The 19,989-nt window shown below is 41.9% G+C and overlaps 1 protein-coding gene across 1 annotated transcript; it reads right to left on the bottom strand.

The window, feature by feature from the left end:
- Window positions 1-4,846: 4,846 nt before the first annotated feature.
- On the bottom strand, window positions 4,847-15,019 carry tlr3 (toll-like receptor 3). The gene is made up of 4 exons (XM_007892819.2): window positions 14,554-15,019; window positions 11,792-11,983; window positions 8,169-10,018; window positions 4,847-5,960 (listed from the first exon to the last, which is right to left on the bottom strand). Exons 1-4 carry the CDS (start codon window positions 14,992-14,994, stop codon window positions 5,732-5,734), a joined length of 2,712 nt encoding a protein of 903 aa, XP_007891010.2. The 5' UTR covers window positions 14,995-15,019; the 3' UTR covers window positions 4,847-5,731.
- Between the last annotated feature and the right edge of the window lie 4,970 nt (window positions 15,020-19,989).

Consider the following 19,989-nt stretch of genomic DNA (forward strand, 5'->3'; position numbering starts at 1 on the left):
TTGCTGTTGTTTAGATGAGACATTAAACTGAGGACCCATCTGTTTTTTGAGTGCACACGTCCTGCAGCTGAATGTGTACAAGGCTTCACTGATCTGAATGCCTCAACCTCCCTGGGCTCTCCCTCAGTCTCACCGAACCAGTGCGCAATCTAGGCAGCCGATTCGACCCCGCAGCTGTTTTTCCTCCCCCACGTCAGGTCCCTGACCAGGACCACCTTCTTTCACCTCCATCACATTGCCCACTTTCGACCGTACCTTACCCCAAATGCAACCAAAACCCTCGTGCATGCATTTGTCACCTCCTGCTTGGATTATTCAAACTTGCTGGTCTCCCCAGCTTCACTATTCAAAAGATCCAACTCATTCAGAATTCTGCTGCCCGCATACTTACCCCAACCAAACTGCATACCCACATCTCACCAGTTCTGGCCAAGCTCCACTGGCTCCCATCACCGAATGGATCGGCTTCAAGACCCTCACACTCATGGTCAAATCCCTTCACTCCCTGGCACCTCCCTACCTCTCCGACCTTCTCACTCCCCAATTCACACCCAGCACTTCCTCTCGACTGGCACCAGCCTCCTGCTTCTCCCTCGCACCCTTTGCTCTACCATTGGAGGTCGCGCTTTCAGCCACTGCGGAGCAAAGCTCTGAAATACTCCCCTCAATCCCTCCTCCTTGCCCCTTCTCTCCCCTTTTCAAGTCCCATCTGAAAACCTTCCCTTTCGACCGTACGTCCGCCCCAACCCTTCCACCCCCAGCTCGGAGTCAGGCTCCGCCACTCTGAAATGCTTTCCTATTTGAAAAAGAGAAGAGTTCCTTTTGGTATAACAATCCCTCAAATAGAATTGATGATGCATGAGTGTTTACAGGACATTGCTGTGTGCAAATTGGCTGCCACCTTTGCCAACAAAAATACAGTCACAGCACTTCACACTGTGAAGTACTCTGAAAGGTCCTCATGACATGATACTTACTATTTCAAATGCGAGGATTATTATTTTACAGCCACATTGATTGGTGAACATTTAACTGATTTAAAAAGGTTGCAAGATCAAGAGTTTGATATAATATGAATTTTTAACACATTTGTTTCACAAATTGATAGGAGCCATTCACATCACTGTGCATGCAATTGACTTGAGCTCCATTATTCCTGTCCATTAGGTTGCAACACACATTTAAACTGAGATATTTAAATGGGTTTGCCCTAAGAGCTCTTTGGCAATCCTGACACCCAGGTGCTCGAGTTAGCAAGGTGAGTGCTCTAACCACTTGTTTAATTTTTGCTCATAAATCGTTCCTCTAGTAATGGTCATAATCCTCAATACTCTCCTCCACACTACCTCAAAGTGATATCAGTTTGTAAAAGATTTTCTCAAACAATAATTTGTCAAACATCTTTTGGAAGTTGAGGAACACTATATCACATGGCTTCGCACAATCTATTTGGGATGTCACCTCCTCCAAAACGTTTGAAAAAGATTCCTTGCCAAATGGATACATGCTTAATATCTTGTGAATTACTTTGATAAAAACACATACCTCACTGACAATAATGAGGTGTGCTTTTCATAAAGTTTATATGCAGTAAAGTTAGAGTAATGCTGGAAATCAAAAAAGTGTTAATTGCAAATGTGACGTATAACTAATTTATTGAAAGAGTGGGAATCCGCTCTATGAGCAGAGCTGCCTAAAGCATCAAATATAACTGGGCACTACATCTTAAAATAAATATAAAGTCTATCAAAGTATAGAGTGAACGAGAGAGATCAATAGATGGAGTTACTTACTTGCAGGTGTCACAAAAACAGCAGGGATGTAAAAAAGTTTGATTTTCAGACAAATAGTGTTTGCGCTATAATGTTGATGCCATGAATATGAGATTATAATTGAGGAGAAGCAGTGAACATTGAATTTAAACTGATCACAGCTCGAACATGTTGTGGAGTAAGAAAACTTGCCAACTGAACTGCCTTGCTCAATCATCAGTCTTAATTGCACGCAGACAGTTGGCTAATTTTCATACCGCGGTGAGGGAGAATCTTTCATCTCCCCCACATTTCGAGTGAAATTGCTTGCGAGGATTCCAAAAGTTCAAAGGACAATCTCATTCAGTCAGGATTGGCAAAACAGCAATGTGGGTAATGACTGGTAGCAACTATACTGTTCCTCCCAGCTCTTGCTGCCAAGATTCCATGCAGAGCAGAACACTTTGAAGTGATAATGCATTCTCTCCTTGCTATCTTGCTAGTAATAAATCTGAACAGCTAATCACAGATCTTGGCATATAACTATACTTTAATGCAGTTGTTCCAGTGATTCACAGAATCCAGCTACGTCATTCATACAAAATGCCTTTATTTACTGCAAATGTGTAGGAGGGGAAAACACTGAAAATAGAGAACCTTTTGACAATAATCAGGAACTATGCCAGTCATTTCACAAGCATTAACATCCCTATCACATTACCTGTTGAAAGAGTGTTACCTTCTGAGTTCTCTGGTACACAGAATCAGCTAGTCAAAACTGCACAGAAAAATGGTTCCAGCAGGGTACACACTTTTAGCTCTGTCAGGATAATACATTTGAGAACCAGAAATCTGTAGTTAATATCACCATTGTTCCCACATATCCGACATACAAGTGATGAAAGGCATAACACAGTTGACACAGTTCCAAAAAGAACACAAAGTGCCTGAATGCCAACTGACATGGATGTTTTGATTAAATGGAATTTCACATTTTTCATCCTGGAGTGTCCAGTGAAGCAAAAAAGGTCACGTACTCCATGGCAACAGAATGCAAGACTGGTGGCAGCATGACACACGCATATACACCCACTGTTTCACAGTCAGGAAGCTGATCAGTGTGCCTGTACCATTTGACAAATCTAATCAGTAGATGACATTCAACTTTCAGCCAAATCACCGTAGTTGCATGTATATATGGAAGCAAATCCAGAACGATACTTTGTAGACAGTAGAACAAGAGGGCATAGGTTTAGAGTTGTAATGGGCAATTTCAGGACAGATCCCAGAATGCTTTTCTTTACCTAGAGGGTAATTAACGCTGTAATAAATTGTCAGGAAGGGTGGTTGAGGCCAGGACACTGGATTCATTTAATAAAAAGTAGTTTGATGCTGTGGTAAGAGAACAGTAGGATGGACATTCTGGAGCAATGAGATCACATGGGCCGAAGGACTTTCTTTATCCAAACTAAACTTGTGATCATATATTATTAGTGTTAAATACCATTCAAATGTTTCACAACTAGGTTTATTTTAGAAATGCACAAATGCAACATGCTTACAAATACACAAAAGCTACCAGTAATCTTCCCCTCCCCCAACCCTATTCAGCTCTCTCCTCCCCGCCCAGGTACCCAGCCACCTGTGTAAGCACTTAAATACATTCTCTTGTTATGAAAGCAAAATATCAAATGTAAGGATAATTATTATTATTAATGCAGTTTAAATCACTCTGTAGAGTTAGTTTCTAAGTGGTTTTCAGTGGTGGGTCAGCTAGACACTTTCAGTTGTAGTACTATTGACTGTGTAGATATTACTATGGTCAGTTTCTCTTAATTCTGCGCATTACCAGTGGAGTCCTGCAGCTTAGTGGTTAGAGCACTTGCCTCGCAAGCGAGAGAACTTGTGTTCAATTCATGGCAGGGCGAAATGTTGGGCAAGTTTCCTTACTCCACCCACCTCCGTTTACCTAGCAGCAAGTAGGAACTTGGTTGTAAGTCGATTGGCAGATCTTTTATACGAGGCTAATAATTACTTCAAAATAAAAATAATTTAGTCACTCAAACCACAACTGTTTGTGGGACACTGCTGTGCATGATTAGCTGCCTCATTTCACCCCAAAATATACAGTTAATTCGCTTTATAGTATATTCTGTAAAGCGCTTTGAGACGTCTCAAAGACGTGACAAGGCGCTATGTCAAAAGCAAGAATTATGATTATCCTTGACCTTTATTTCAATTTCTTTGATTAACTCTTCACACAAGTTTTTTGTTATTCACAGTCCATCTTCTCATTATAGCTAGTTTATTTGCTGTTGTTTTCTTTGTGTAAGGATTTCTTTTTCTCCATATTTCAAACATTTTCTTTATAATTTCTTCATCTGGATGTTGTATGATGGTTATTAAGTAACATTCCATTACCTCTTTGTCCTCTTCCAATGTCCATTTTTCTCTTTTATTCATTGTGATTTCTGAAAGTTGATGCCCTCTTTGAGTGACAGGTCTATGTTGAACTTTTAGCTTGTTCTGGTTACCAGCCATCTCATCAGTAGAGGTTTCTGATTCATTTTTTCCTGGCTTTTGAGAAGGAGGAATATAATTTTTTTCTTTCTTTTTCTTTTTGGAAGACTAATAGCTTTGGTCTTCAGAGACAGCTTTTTGCTGTGTGTTGAGTTGACTGGTCAGCAAATTGGTGAGGAAAGGCTGAGAGAGGCGATTCAAATTTGGTTCAGGGTGAAATATTGCTGTTTCTATCTCTATTTTTGTTGAAGCAAGAAAATAATAATCCTTGCATTTGATACAGCATCTTACCATGTCTTCAAGATGTCTTAAAAGTGCTTCACAGAATATATTGTAAGGTGAATTGACTGTATATTTTGTGGGCGAAAGATCTGGATAAAATGAATTTATGATTGAAGGTATGGTTCAATCCTAGAGAGTCCTGGTATTCTCTGATCTGATGATTCTGATAATTGTAATGGCAACCCTGAGCTCATAAGTATATCTACTTCATCAAATTCTTGTTTTATTAACATTGATTGTGTCAAATACCTGGTTAATTTGGATTATCATATACATTAATGAAACTTCTCCTCTTTTAAGGCCCGAACAGATTTATTCACATCCCGAATGTTCATTACATCTTTCCCCTCAAATGTGACAGTCATTCTTTTATTATTACAATAATAACAATATTAATATTTTTAAGGACCTAGCAGATGAGAGCTACAAAGTTTAAAAACTAAGAAATGAACCATAGAGGAAATGAAAAGGAAAAATTAAGTGAATTATTTCAAGAAGCAACAATTTCAAGAAATGTAGGATAATGTACCTTGGTAGAGGAAACACAACATTTGTACACAACAGAGGAATTTCATTTTCAAATGGTATTAAGGAAAAGATTGATAATCTCGTTCAGAATTGTGAACTGTACCTGATCTGGCAATGTGTAAAATGCCAGGAAGCAAAGCTAAACCTGGAAGCAAAGCTAAAAATGAATCAGAAATCTCTACTGACTAAAGTATTGAAGTATTGGGGAAAATGTTATGTTTCTCTGACTTTGTGTAAAGCCTCACTTCTAAAGGCTTCATTATTCATTGGTCAAGCTAAATTTGGAGTGTGGTGTAAATGGTGGTGTAGTATACTTAACAGGGCGTTGATCTATTGGACAATATTTGCAGGCATCATTTCGTATTTAAAACCGCAACCCATGCCAATTGGCTAACAGAGTGGACTTCTGTTATGCTGAAAATATGCTAAAAAGCCATACATAAAGAGGCTGTATGAAGTTTAAATTAAACTATGATTGCAAAACTAAATATGGGTAACTGACTACCATTGACCTGGAGTAAAACAACTTTTCACAGTAATAAATGTACTCTCTAGAGCTCATTCATTGATCCGTGGTTGTAAAAGTGTTGTTGCCAATGTGGGGTCCAAAGTTCCCAAAACTTAAGTTTTTCACTGATGTACATCGAGAGCTACTGTACTCGGTTACTTGAGCCAATTGCAATCATAAGCTTCTGCAGGAAAGCTGCTTCTCGCTCTCTGTGAGCAGGCCAGGTCAGAATACAATGTGACTTGAACATCCCTCTCCGGATCCGAAGCATGTGGTTCAATTTATAATCTGGGATGTCTTCCACAAATATCAAAATCATGGCATCTCGACTTTGCTCAATAACTTGCTGCATCGCGTGATGAATCTTGAACCTGAAATCACAAAAGATATTGTATTAGCTAGAGGTAGATGTTGGTAAGCTGTCTGGGGACATTGATGTTTCCCCACCTCAAACTCTCCAGTGGCCTGTAAATTCAGTTTGTGAAACAAATTGTTCTCACATTTTCTTCTGGCGAATTGTTGTGTTGATCAAGCTGTGAGATCTCAGCAATGAAGAACAGAACAAATTTCATTTCACACACTGCCAGATCAGGTCCAGATGAAACCCTTTCTCTACTCTGACTAAATAATGTGCATTAGAGCAGCCCATTCTACTAATGCAACATATTACATGATTTTTATGAGATTGACAATTTAGGGCGAACTCAGGGGCAGTATTACACTTGGAACAATCTCCAATGAAAACAACAACAACAAAATTACAAAACTGAAGTGAAACTGCTACCAGATTGTTTTACAAAGCATCTTTATAACAAGCAGAGTGAGAACAATGTCATCCCATCAGTCTGCCTCAATTCAGGCTCTCAAGGTGAAAGGACAATGCTTTAACCCATTATAAAACACAAATTTACATTTATGTAACGCCTTTCATGTCAGGAGTACATACCAAAGAGCTTAAAATTATACCCTCAAAAATAGTATTGATCAAATGGGTAAAAAATGCCACACATGAATAGAATTTTCACTGGTGATATTATTGTATAGTTGAAATCCTTCACCAACAATGTTGCCTGAAAGGGTGGTCGAGGCCGATTCGATAACTACTTTTAAAAACGCGGTGGACGAGTATTTGAAGAGGACGGGTTTGCAGGGTTATGGGGAAAAGGCTGGGGAGTGGGATTGACATTAATTGCTCTATTTAAAGAGCTGGCAAAAAGTCGATGGGCCAAATGGCCTCTTTTTGTGCTGTACGATTCTATGATTCTATGTCTCATTTGGTGTTTGACTGTTGGAGAAACCCCCTCATCAGAATTTTGTCAAAATGGTTGGATCTTAAATTGCTTGCTGTGGCCATAAAACCTAACACTCGGTGTGGATTCTGACATTTCAATGCAGGTTTGGGTAATAATAGCATAACTCAACTTTCAATAGTCAGGCTAAGGATTCTATTGTCCTGCCAGTTAGGCATATGGATGGAACTGAAGGGATGATGGTGGCGGTCACAGCTCTCATTGCCTCTTAGATTATAGCCAAAAGGGTGAAGCCCAAGGCATAAGTGGACTATGTCCCTTTGGCTATACTCCCCCAGCATTTGTCTCTCTAGGTCAGGCAAATTTATTTTCTTACAGTTTCAAAAGTTCTTTTGAAATTGAGCTCAACACAAGCTTGATCCTCTGCGGCTCATTTGATTCCTGAAGCTATCTCCTCAGTGAGCGTGACTTGGACTTCATTTGTTGCCTTGAAACCTGATTTTATGCTGAACGTATCCTTGAGGTAACAAAATGACATCTCATGTTTGAAATGAACCCATGGCCTGAATATCCCTCTGCAGTGCCATCCAGTGGTAACAAATGCCACAATCCCTCAAAGCGTTCATAAAATCACAAGCTTGGTTTGGTTGAAAAAGGCCCTTCAACCCATTTTATCTCATCCCTCCAGAATGCCCATCATCCCAACTTGTCATCACAGCATCATTTTTAAAAAAAAAACGATTCCAGAGTCCTAGCCTTAATCGCCCTTCCTAGTAATCCATTCCAGAGATTAATTAGCTTCTGAGTAAAGAAAATCTTTTTGGTTTATGTTAGAAATCACCTGTGTCCTCTTGTTCTACTGTTTTGGGTGCATTTAAAAATATTGTTTTGACTCCAACTCTTTCCCTCCCTCCCTCCCAACTTCCAAAGCCTACTTTAAGACCTACCCTCTTTGCACTTTTGGTCACCCCCACACCCCAACCCCCCCGCCACAGTTTGGATGCTAATGAGCTATGCAAAGAACTTTCAGAAGGCCTCTCAATGTGAAAGGCATCATATAATTGTAAATTGTATGAATAGAAGCTACAGCTCATAACTGCAAATTCTGTTCCTTTGAAATCACAGTTTTATTCGGGGGATTGTTGGCCAGGACTCTGGGAGAAACTCCCTTCTATATGGGTTCCAGTTGTGAGGTTTGAACCAGCAACCTTTGAATCAGAGGCATGAGTGCTACCAATGGACACACAATAAGTGGTTCTATTAGCCCCAAAACAGAAAATGAGCCACAGCATTGTTTACCTCTTCTTAAGTCACTTTAATTGAACATACCTTCTGCACCAGGGATCCTTTAAAAGCTCTTGAGTCACGACAAAGATGATTTTTCTGCTTTGGGTTATGTTGCTCACAATGGATTCCAACTCTGAAATGCCACCTTCAGAGTCACGTTCCTCCAAACAAAACTGAAACCCAGATTGATCGCTTTCCTCTAAAGGTATTAAGTTCTTCTCTACCCAGTCACTGTCATGTTTTGCATGAATGATATAAGCGTCATAATCAAACTTAATTTCTGTCCGATCTGTTTCCCTAAATCCAAACATTCGATTGACAGAAATGTTCCAGTAGAATTCTAGCCTCCATCCTTGAAACTGAACTACAAGTACGGTAAACATGAAGATAAGCACAATACTGCTACTAATTATGCTTAGAGTTTCAAAAGGAGCACGATCTTTACAGGGAGATATGTCAAAAGTTACAACTGAATTATTGTGGTACTTTGGAGGGGTATTACAAATATATTGATTGTTCAAACCTGGAATACTGCTATTTGTCTTATTAAGCCAACTAACAAACCAAGCAATACTTTCACAAGTACAGTCAAATGGATTGAATGCCATGTAGAGAGTTGTTAAATTATCAAATACTGATTCAAAGATTTCTCTATCAACAGACGTAACAAGATTTTTCGGTATCCTCAGTATACTGAGAGATCGCAAATCATTAAATATATTTTGTGGAAGAATGTTCAGGTTGTTTGAACTTAAGTCTAATTCAACTAATTTAGCCAAGCCTTGGAAAGCTTTGCCTGGGATCTCATCTAATCCACACGATTGTAAATTAAGCTTCCAAAGCTCCTTTAAGGGATTGAGATAAAGAACTGGGCCGCCAGGATAGACTTTTTTCCATAGTCGAGCCAGGTTATTGTGTTGCAGTTTCAACACTTGAAGATTCTGAAGTCCACTGAACACATCTCGGCCCAAATTAGCCAGATTGTTGTTGGCAAGGTCAAGCACTGTGAGGTTTCGAAGGCCATGAAATGGCGATGGCTCCTGGTTCAAATTGACGATCTTTGTTCTACTCAGCATTAAGACTTTCATAGTAGGAACGTGATCAAATGAAGATGACTTCAAAGTCAATTCAGTGTTATATGAAAGATAGATCTCTTCTATTTTGTCGAGGCCTTGGAATTCTTCTCCGGTTAAGGGCTGATAAATTGAATTAATTCCTAGATCTAGTTTCTTAAGATTCCTGAAACTGGAAAACGCTCCACTCTCCAGTTTGGAAATTCGTGTTCTTGTCAGATTTAAGACAACAAGAGGAGAGTCAGCGAGAGACATGAATGTTAAATTACTGATTATTTTTAAATTTGCTGAAGAGTTATACAAACTTAGATATTTCAGACTTGTCAAGCCAGTGAAAGTTTGCGGAGCTATATTAACAATAGTATTGTCTTCCAGATTGAGGTACTCTAAGCTCTTTAGCCACTGAAACGAGTAAGCTTCAATGGTGGAACCTCCAGTAGTAGGGGAGTTTTGCTCTGTAAGGCATTTCTTCAGGTTCAAAGACTTCAAATACATCAACCCAGCAAACATGTGTGCAGTAACACGTTTTACCTTGTTGTTCTCCATGTTGAGATATTCTAAGTATTGTAACCATTTAAATGAATTATCCTCTAATCTATTTATTCCATTGTTGGAAAGATCAAGGGATGTCAAGTTTGTTCCCTGTAATCCAGCAAAAGTAGTCTGGCTAATCTTAAGGTGGGTGTTCCTCAGGGAGAGCTCAGTAATATCTGTTCCAGATAATTGTCCAACAAGCTCCTCAGTAAGATTAGTAAGGACAGTGTTTTCCAACCACAGGCCACGCAAGCTTCCAATAATGCGAAAACAGTCTTTTTCAAACTGAAAAAGAAATAAGAAATTTTTTGTTTGTTTTGCAGGTATTTTAAACAAAAATATTTTACAAGCATACTGTTAACACTGCTGTCAGTAGAACTGTTATTTGAAATGATACAATCTTTCACCCTTGATGGGTTGTATTTACTGTCTAACTTCCGGCTTTTTTTATTGTTACAGGTACAGGGAATTATGAAACTGTCACCTGAAGCTACGTGCCTGGAGATCACACCATATCCTATTTCAGGTTGAATTCTATACTATAGATTGGGTGGTGACAACTTTAGTTAATTAATGGGGTCTTGCATTCAGTGAGTGCAGTGGGAAATATTTTGTTATGCAGGACGTGTTTGGAATGGGGTAATTTATGACCACATAAAATCCTCGTTGAAGCACAGCCCACACATTCGTTTGAATTAGATCCCTGTCAAAGCACTCCAGGATGCTACCCCGCATGAAGGATGGTATATAAATGCAAGTTGTTGTTGTTTGCATAGGAGTACTATTTCAAGGATACAGACAAAAAGCAAGAGAGTGCAATTAGATTAGGTGTTCTTTGTGGAGCAAAACACCACTACAGACATCGTGACTGTTTGTGTGCTGTATTATTTTGTGAGTCTATGGCAGTGAGTATGCTCTGCATAGCCAGTATGAAATAACACTCTGATGGAAGGGAGAGCTCTTTGTGGAAAAAACAGCTTTCAAATGATGACAAATTAAGAATTTTCCGCAATTCTGTATAATCTTAAACTTGAAGACATAATAGTCTGAAGGACTAAAGCTAGGTAAAATATGAGCATGGAAAAGTTGCTACAATTGATTAAGAAACGTTACTGAGAGGATCTGTTATTATGTGACCCAACAAAAACACTCTGAGCAATTATGGGTTATAAAAAGAAATAACTTGCGACCTTATAGTGCTGCGTTATGTCAAAATAATGGTGACTGGCATGTGTTCTCGCTTCAGTAATTATTTGCATGTTAGCACTTTGTGTGCAAACTGCCTTGTGTGCAAACAATCCACTTAAATGGTATACAAAATAATAGCTCCCATCCACTCCTTCACCCGCCCCCTTCACTCACCCAGCTCCGACCTCCTGCACATCCCTCATACCTTCTGCTCCTCCGTCATCAGCCATGTTTTCAGGCACTATGCCCCAAAACTATGGAACTCCGGCTCAACAACAACTTGCACCGCTCACGCAGGCTAGCATCCCAGAGCACTTGACAACAACAAAATTACATGTGCCTTTCACGTCAGGAGGGCGTCCCAAGGCACTGGACAATCAGTGTTTTGGACCCAAGCTGAGAGTCAGGATCGGGGAGGGTGGAGGGTATGGGGGGAATGAGGATAATCGAAGGCACGGTCGAATAGAAGGGTCTTGAGACAGGTCTTGAAGGAGTCAGGGGAGGGGGTGAGGAAGAGGGACTCCGGGATGGAGTTCCAGAGGGTGGGAGCAGATTGGCTGAAGCCTCGCCCATCAATGGTGGGGTAGGCGAGGTGAAGCAGGCCGGAGCCCGCTGAGCGGAGCGAGCAGGCAGGTTGGTAGGGGATGGCTCAATCCCTCCGCCTTGCCAATTCCTTACCCATCTTCAGATCTCACCTAAGGACCTTCCTCTTCGACTGTGCCTATGGTCACCGCCCCTTTCTCCTGGCTCAGTGTCAAGCTTCACCACGGTTTTGCGCTCCAAGACACTAGCCCACATAAAGGGCGCTATATTAATGCAAGTTGTTGTTATTGATGTAACAATATTTAATAGTATGCAAAATGTGCTTACCTTCATTAGTCTATTAGAGGATAGATCCAGGTGATGCAAGGTGCTGTTTTTTAGGATTGCAAAATCATTTGCCTTCAACAAAGGCAGTTTGTTTCCTGATAATACCAGTTCCTGTAGATTCTGCAACTGCTGCTCAGAACCCAGTTTGGCAGAAACCAGTATATTGCGAGACATGTCTAGAATCTCCAATTTCTAAACAAAACAGAATTTGGTTAGACTAACAATTCACAGTAATACTGTTTTGCTGATCGGTAAGTTAACAAGTAAATCCATCGATGCACGTTGTTTGTCTACAAAATAGTCACTGTATTTTACAAGATATTCTGTGAAGCACTAGGTCCTCCAGACATGAAAGGCATTATAGCAAATGAAATAATTCTTATCATCTTATCATACTTTGAAACTATTTGTACAGATACTGTGCAAAGCTGTCCTCCCCATGCAAAATTTCTGCATAGCATAAATTCACTGTTGAATGCCACGGTTGTTTTGCTTTGAGATATTCTTTTCAGAAAGATGGCTTAAAGATGAGATGGGTCAAAAGGGTTTCAGTTTCAACAGGTGTCAAGAACCAAATAATTTCTTAATCAGACAAATCTAGAAGACCAAACGATAATAGGTCCCGATTTCACATCAGTATTTTGTTTCTAAAAATTCTAACTGAATCATTTTGCTACATATTACATACTAACACAACATTCACAGGATTGCAGTTTCCATGATTGCCACTGAATGGAGCTATTACATTATATAGTATCCTGTAGTCACGTCTCTGAGTCAGATTCCGTGTGCGGAAGCCTCACTTTGCGGCTTTAAACTTACAGTCTAGGCTGACACACAAGTGCTGAGAGTGTGCTTCATTGTTGGAGGTACATCCTTCAAATGAGAATTTAAACCAAAGTCACATCTGGCTGATCAGGTGGGCTTTAAAGATCCCAAGAGAAGGGAATGTCTTCCGATGTCCTGGCCAACAATCCCCAGATGAAAATGGTCATTCACTTTATTAAATACCAGGATTGTTACTATTATAAGTGACGTTTTTTGGAATATGGGGCGATGCCACAGAAGTGGTTGAGGGGTAGGAAACACTTCCAAGCATTATGGTCTGCCAGACAAGTTAGGAGTTTCAGAATTAGCAAATGTGAATAGTGGGAATGTGGAACATGCTACCACAAGGAATTGTTGATGCAAATAACGTAGATGTATTTGAGGGAGAAAGAAATAGAAGGTTAGGCTTGAAGGCTTAGTTGAGGAAGGGCAGGAGGCTCATGTGGAGCATAAACACCAGCATAGACCAGTTAGGCCAAATGGCCTGTTTCTGTGCTGTATATTCTAATGTATTCTAATGTATACCCCACATCCGTGCCCGCTCTGCCCTTCCTCACCTCTACAACATCACCCGGCTCCACCACTGTCTCACACTGCAGGCCGCCGAGACCCTCATGCATGCATTCATAATATCCAGGATCGACTATGCAAACTCCCTGCTTGTCGGCATCCCCAACTCCTCCCTTCATAGGCTGAAGATCATCCAGAACTTTGCAGCCCATGTCCTCTCCCACACCAGGCTCTGCAACCCTACCAACCCCATCCTTGCCCGACTTCACCCGCTTCCCATCACACAGAGAATACAGTTCAAGATCCTGGTCCTCACTTTCAAAGCCCTCCTTGTTCTCCCCTACCTCAGTGACCTGCTAACCCCTTATCAACCTGCCCACTCCCTCCGTCCAGTGGACTCTGGCCCATTTCACAACCCCCACCTTGCCTGCCCCACCATTGGCGGGTGGGCCTTCAGCCATTCTGCTCCCACCCTCTGGACCTCCTTCCCGCAGTCCCTCCACCTCACTCCCTCCCTTGCCTCCTTCAAGAGCCATCTAAAGACCTTCCTCTTCAACTGTTCAACTGATTTACTGCTTTACAGTAAATCCTGTGAAGTGCTTTGAGACATCCTCCTGACACAAAAGGCACTGTATCAAATGTGAGGCTTACGTTTTTATTAGTCTAATTCCACGCTCTTCCATGTTCCCCCATAGCCTTCCATTTCAAGAATCTATGCAACTCCCTCTAGTAATTTGCCTCAACAATGGGTTAAGCAGAGAACTCCATGCACTCACTGCCCGCTGTGAGAATATTTTCTAATCTCCCACCTTTTTAATACTTTCTATGGTTATCTTAAATGTGTTTAATTTCATTATTTGCATCCTTCAAGGCCAGTCTCAAGACCCTTCTCTTCGACCGTGCCTTTGGTCTCCATCGCACCTTTCTGCCTTCCCTCACCCCTACACCACCCCTCCCCCATTCTTGGGCCCCAACATCTGACTGTTCAGCGCTTTGGGACGTCCTCCCGACCTGAAAGGCGCTCTATAAATGTAATTTTGTTGTTGTTGTTCCTTCAGTTACCCTCCTTCCTCCACCCTCCCCGATCTCGACCCTCAGCTTGGGTCCAAAACACTGATTGTGCAGCGCCTTGGGACATCCTCCCAATGGGAAAGGCGCTGTACAAATGTAATTTTGTATTTTATTGTATTATTATTATTATGTTGATGATCCCATAACACTATTCGTAAAGAGAAGCGGGGGGCCCGGGGGAGTTAAAGTTACTTTTGTTAAGAAATGGATGTTAAACAAGTTCTTTTTCTGTTTCCAAACCGAAAACAAATGTTCCCCAATATTTATAGTCTAGCATTCAATTAACAGATTGCATTTAATTTTTCTAAAATCAAACTGTATTTTCTAAAGAAAACGTGAATGGTAACACTTACCTGAAGGCTTTTAAAGGGTTCAGCTGTAATCTCTTTGACCCTGTTAAACTGTAAATACAGTTCAGTCAGGTTGGCACAATAAAGGAAATAGGGTAGAATCAGATGGCTTAACTGGTTGTGTTCCAGATTTAACACTTGCAGGAAGGGCAGACTCTTGCACAGACCCTCTTCCAGTTTAGGAATGACATTGTATCCAGCCCTCAGATTCTGGAGTTGTCTGTACTTGGATAGTATAGAAGAAGGTAAGCGCCTCAGCTGGTTGTGAGAGAGATTCAGGATGGTGATGTTGTCTGGTAGATCTGAAGGGACCTCCAAAAGCCTCAAGTGACTGCAGTCAGCAAACTGACCCTCTATTTTACAATGGTGGCTAGAGGCAAAGGCACTAAGATACAGTACCACAAATCCAAGGCATAAAGTGAAGATTTGGAAATGCATTTTCATCTAGTGGGGATGTCCTCCCGACATGAAAGGAGCTATACAAATGTTTTGCTGCTGCTGTTGTTATTGGATGTATGTTCTCTCACTTGGGCTGTAAAAAAAGAAAATTATCAAAATTATTAAAATATTCTCTTGATTTATATTATTCTTAATGTGGATTTTTGGTCATTATTTTCGCTGACTTACTTAGAATATGGTGTTGGGAGTGGCTTGGGAGAAGGGTCAATATTGCTGGACATTACTACAGCAGAAAACATTTTAAATCAATTGAAATATCATGAACAATAACATTTGGAAATCTACCAATTTGCTTGTTTTGACCATGTCACTCTATGCTGTAATGCAAATGGAAAAATAGCCTTCTTGTTATATTTCTTGTTCCCCAGTTTCAAAGCCCACCTTAAAACGCATTTATTTGACCGCACTTTTAGTCACCTTCCCAATCCTCTTGAATACCCTCACCTGTCCCCCCCACCCCCCCAGCTCAGTGTCCAGAGAGATTTTTAAGCACTTTGAGATGTCCTCCCGATGTGAAAGGTGGTACTGTATATAAATGTATTAACTGAAAAAAAAGTAACTTGTTGCTAATACAACATTTGCAATGTTGAGTTAAATCTAATGAAGGAAGTGATACTGACAAAAACAAACCATTGTTAAGACATGTCACATTTGCGGTAGTCTCTCCAGTTTCAAATCACTACTTACAGAAAGGGAGATTAATATGGAAGGATTTAAAGGGTATCGAGAATGGTTTGGAGTTTAGATCATTGATCTACAAGAGACCAAAAGGATTTGAGCTTTTCTCAATTGAGAAATCAAGCCACTGCAATAGGCTTCAACCCACAATGTTCTGACTCAAAGACAAAAGAGCTTCCAACTGAGCCAGGCCAGGATTTCAGCTGTAAACTAAGAAATTTAATGTTGCTATGGATCATGGAACAGTTCAACTAATTAAGGTAATATCAATTTCCACCAGTATAGATTCTCCCACCTGATAATTGTAATGAGACTGATCAGCTTGCCTATTTATAGGATTGACGTTAAGGTTGCGGATTCCAATTTCACATAGGGGCTTAAACACGATTGTTAAACGATCGGTGATCACTTTTCCGGGGATAATAATCCCTTCAAAAAAAGTCATATAATAATTTGGTCAGTCAATCCTCGACTGTTTGTGGGGCACTGCTGTGCGTAATTGGCTGCCGTATTTCACCCACAATGTATAGCCAATTCACTTTAAAGTATATTCTGTGAAGCGCATTGAGCCGTCTCGAAGACGTGATAAGGCGCCATATCAATGCAAGGATTATTATTATATTATTGAACACACAGTCTAAGTTGATACATCAGGAGGTGACATCTTTCATGTGTAATGATAAACTCAGGACCAGCTCAGGTGGACATTAAATATCCCATGACATGATTCAAAAAGAGAAATGACTTTAGTCTGTGTTCCAGCCAACAACCCTCCAGGTGAATTAATCATTCACCTCTTGATTGTTTGTGGGACCTACACACATATGAAAAATAGCTGCCATATTTCCTTACAAAAATTGTCACTACATATGATAGTAATTACTATGAAACGTTTTCAGATGTTTCGGAATTAGAAGCATTATAAAATATGGACCTGCTTGTTTGTACTGCTGGACAATTTTCACAATTTAATAATTTTCAGCATTAGCAACGAAAAGATTCCAATACCAGCCAGTCATGACCTACTTCACTCCCTGCTATATCTGTTTTGCAATTTGGCAACCCTACACCACTGAATGCTCCAGGGGGGAAAAAAAAGCATAAAGCTCCTTTATTTGATCTGGTGATATGGTGAAAAGGGGGAGGAGGGTCAGTTAAGCATATTTTGAACCACCTTTATGTAGTTGCAGTAAATACCCTTTGAATACCAATTAAATAAGCATCTGTCATTCAGAACTCTGCAGCTCATGTACTGTCCCGCACCAGGCTTCGCGACCACATCACTCCCACCCTCGCTCGCCTCCACTGGCTCCCCATCCCCCAGAGGATCGAATTCAAGATCCTCATCCTCACCTACAAGGCCATTCACGGCCTCGCTCCCTCCTACCTCTCCGACCTACTATCCCCCTACCTACCTGCCCGTACCCTCCGTTCCTCTGGCTCCGGTCTGCTCCACGTCCCCCGCCCCAACCGCCCTACCATCGGTGGTCGGGCCTTCAGCCTCTCAGCCCCGAGGCTCTGGAACTCTATCCCTCAGTGCCTTCGCCGCCTCCTCCCTTTCCTCCTTCAAGGCCGGTCTCAAGACCTTTCTCTTTGACCGAGCCTTCAGCTCCCCTCTCGACTCTCTACCCCCTCCTCACCCCCTCCCTTCCCTCCCCTCACCCTGACCATTTCCCCCCTCCTCGCTCCCTCCCTTCCCTCCCCTCACCCTGACCATTTCCCCCCTCCTCGCTCCCTCCCTTCCCTCCCCTCACCCTGACCATTTCCCCTCTGCTCGGGTCCCGACCCAACTGTGCAGCGCCTTGGGACGTCCTCCCGACGTGAAAGGCGCTTTATAAATGGAATCTTGTTGTTGTTGTTGTTGTTGTCTTAATGCAGCACACAACTCTTCACCACAGCAGCCTTGTCAGTCAGATAGGACAACTGCCAAAAGACCTTGCAATGCTCGGGAGCCTCCCCAAAGCTGCTGGGAACTCAAGGGGCAGAATGTTTGCTTGTACTGCGGTGCGCCATCGCTCTCCCATTTGGATGTCCTTCTCCTTTATGACATGAAGTGCACACGGGAGCAGGTTCAGGCCCTCCCTGATCAGATCAGATCAGATCATTGCATCCAGACAGGGCTTTGCACAAAGCTGCGCGCATTCATCATCATCATCATCATCATCATATACCGAAAATGCAGCAATTCTTATTTTGCCAGATTTTTTTTCCCCCCCCTCTTAACTCCGGATAAACATACAAAGTCAGGCGGACAGACGCAACACTGTGCTCATAGCCGCCACTTTTCCGGGGAGTCGGCGAGAACCCCACAGCGAGTGCGGTGGGGAATGTGTTTCACTGAGAGAGAGCCGCAAACCGCACACCCGCGCACTGACATACCATCCCGACCGCTTGGCGCGGCCGCCGTCTGCCCTCGTGTTCCTGTCCCTCTGCTCTCAGCTCTCAGTGCAGTGGATGTCTTTTTTTTTTAACATTTATTTATTTAATAAAAAAAAAGGGAATTATCCCCCGACTCGCAAAGTGCTGAAAGTTTCGAACAGTCCACTCTCTCTCTCTCTCTCTCTCTATCGCTTTCAGTTTCGTTCGCGTGGGCAGAAGAGTTGTGGGAGGTGAGTGCTCTGTGGCGTTTACTCTGCCTGAGGGCTGACCTGAGCCCCTTCACTCCCATCCCGAAGTCCTTTCAAACACACATGTGAGTCACTTGCCTCACATGGTCAAAGCAATCTGATGACTGACTGATGATCAGGAGGGTGTTGCACATCAGGTTGGGAATCCTCAGGCTCTTTGGATCAAAATGCCTCATCTTCGTCGAAGCGCGGAATACATTTTCGACCCTATTCTTCCAGCAGACACGTTTTCACATGTGATTTAATCATCCTTGCATTTCATGCAATGTGTTTCACTTCGGGAGGGACATGCAACAACAACAACAACAACAACAAGATTTCATTTATAGAGCGCCTTTCACGTCGGGAGGATGTCCCAAGGCGCTGTACAGTTGGGTCAGGACCCGAGCATTGGTCAGGGTGAGGGGAGGGAAGGGAGGGAGCGAGGAGGGGGTAGAGAGTTCGAGAGGGGAGCTGAAGGCACAGTCAAAGAGTGGCACCTCACAAAAAGTGGCACCTCACAGGATTTATTGTAAAGTGTAGTGTCTGTGTATTTTGAAGGCAAACCAAAGTAAGGACAAGGATCTTGAACTCAATCCTCTGGGGGATTGGGGACTAGTGGAACCTAATGAAGATAAGGGTGAAAGACTCACGGAGCCTGGTGAGGGAGAGGATATGAGCTGCAGATTTCTGGATAGTCTGCAGTTTGTGGAGGGAAGAGTTGGAAAGTCCAGCAAGCAAAAATTTTGTGTAGTCTGACCTGGATGTGATGAATGCATGGATAAAGATCTTGGGACCAAAAGGGAGTGGAGGTGGGCAATGTTACGGAGATGAGGGAAAGCTGAACGGATCACATCAAACTTGTGGAATTTAAAGGACAGTGAGAGACACCAGAGTTCTGCATGTGCTGATATTGATATGTGTCAGCTTGGCGCAGGGGAGGCACTCACGCCTCCGATTCAGAAGGTTGTGGGTTCAAGTCCCGCATCAGCTGATGCTCCAATGCACCGCTGGGGTGATGTTGCATTATCAGAGATGCCGTCCTTCGGATGAAACGTTAAACTGAGGTACTGTCTGCCTGTTCAAATGGACGTTAAAGAGCCATAGCACTATTCAAAAACAGAAGGAAGTATTTCCTGGTATCCTGACCAATAAATACCCTAAATAAAATTTGGCACCCACTCCATGACTGTTTGGGGAACACTCCTGTGCACAATGGGCTACCATGCTTCACCCACAAAATACACAGTCAAAACCACTTTACAGTATATCCTGTGAAATGTTTTGAGACATCTCAATAATGTGATAAGGTGCTATATCAAATGCAAGATTTATTATGATTATTATGTGGAGTCCTGTAGCTCAGTGGTTAGAGCACTCGCCTTGCAAGCAAGACACCTGGGTTCGATTCCCGGCAGGGCAAAACCTTGGGCAAGATTCCTTACTCCACACGCCTAATAATAATCCCTCAAGAAACAAATCAAATAATAAATTGGTCACTTCAATTCACGACTGTTTGTGGGATACCGCTGTGCGCAATTGGCTGCTGCGTTTCGCCCACAAATATACAGTCAATTCACTTCACAGTATATTCTGTATATTGAGTATATTGAGACATCTAGAAGACATGACAAATGCTATATCAAATGTAAGGATTATTATTATTATATGATTATATTGGAAAGAGAGTGTATCT

This window comes from Callorhinchus milii, unplaced genomic scaffold (assembly GCF_018977255.1).
Source record: "Callorhinchus milii isolate IMCB2004 unplaced genomic scaffold, IMCB_Cmil_1.0 Scaffold1, whole genome shotgun sequence".
NCBI classification, from domain to species: domain Eukaryota; kingdom Metazoa; phylum Chordata; class Chondrichthyes; order Chimaeriformes; family Callorhinchidae; genus Callorhinchus; species Callorhinchus milii.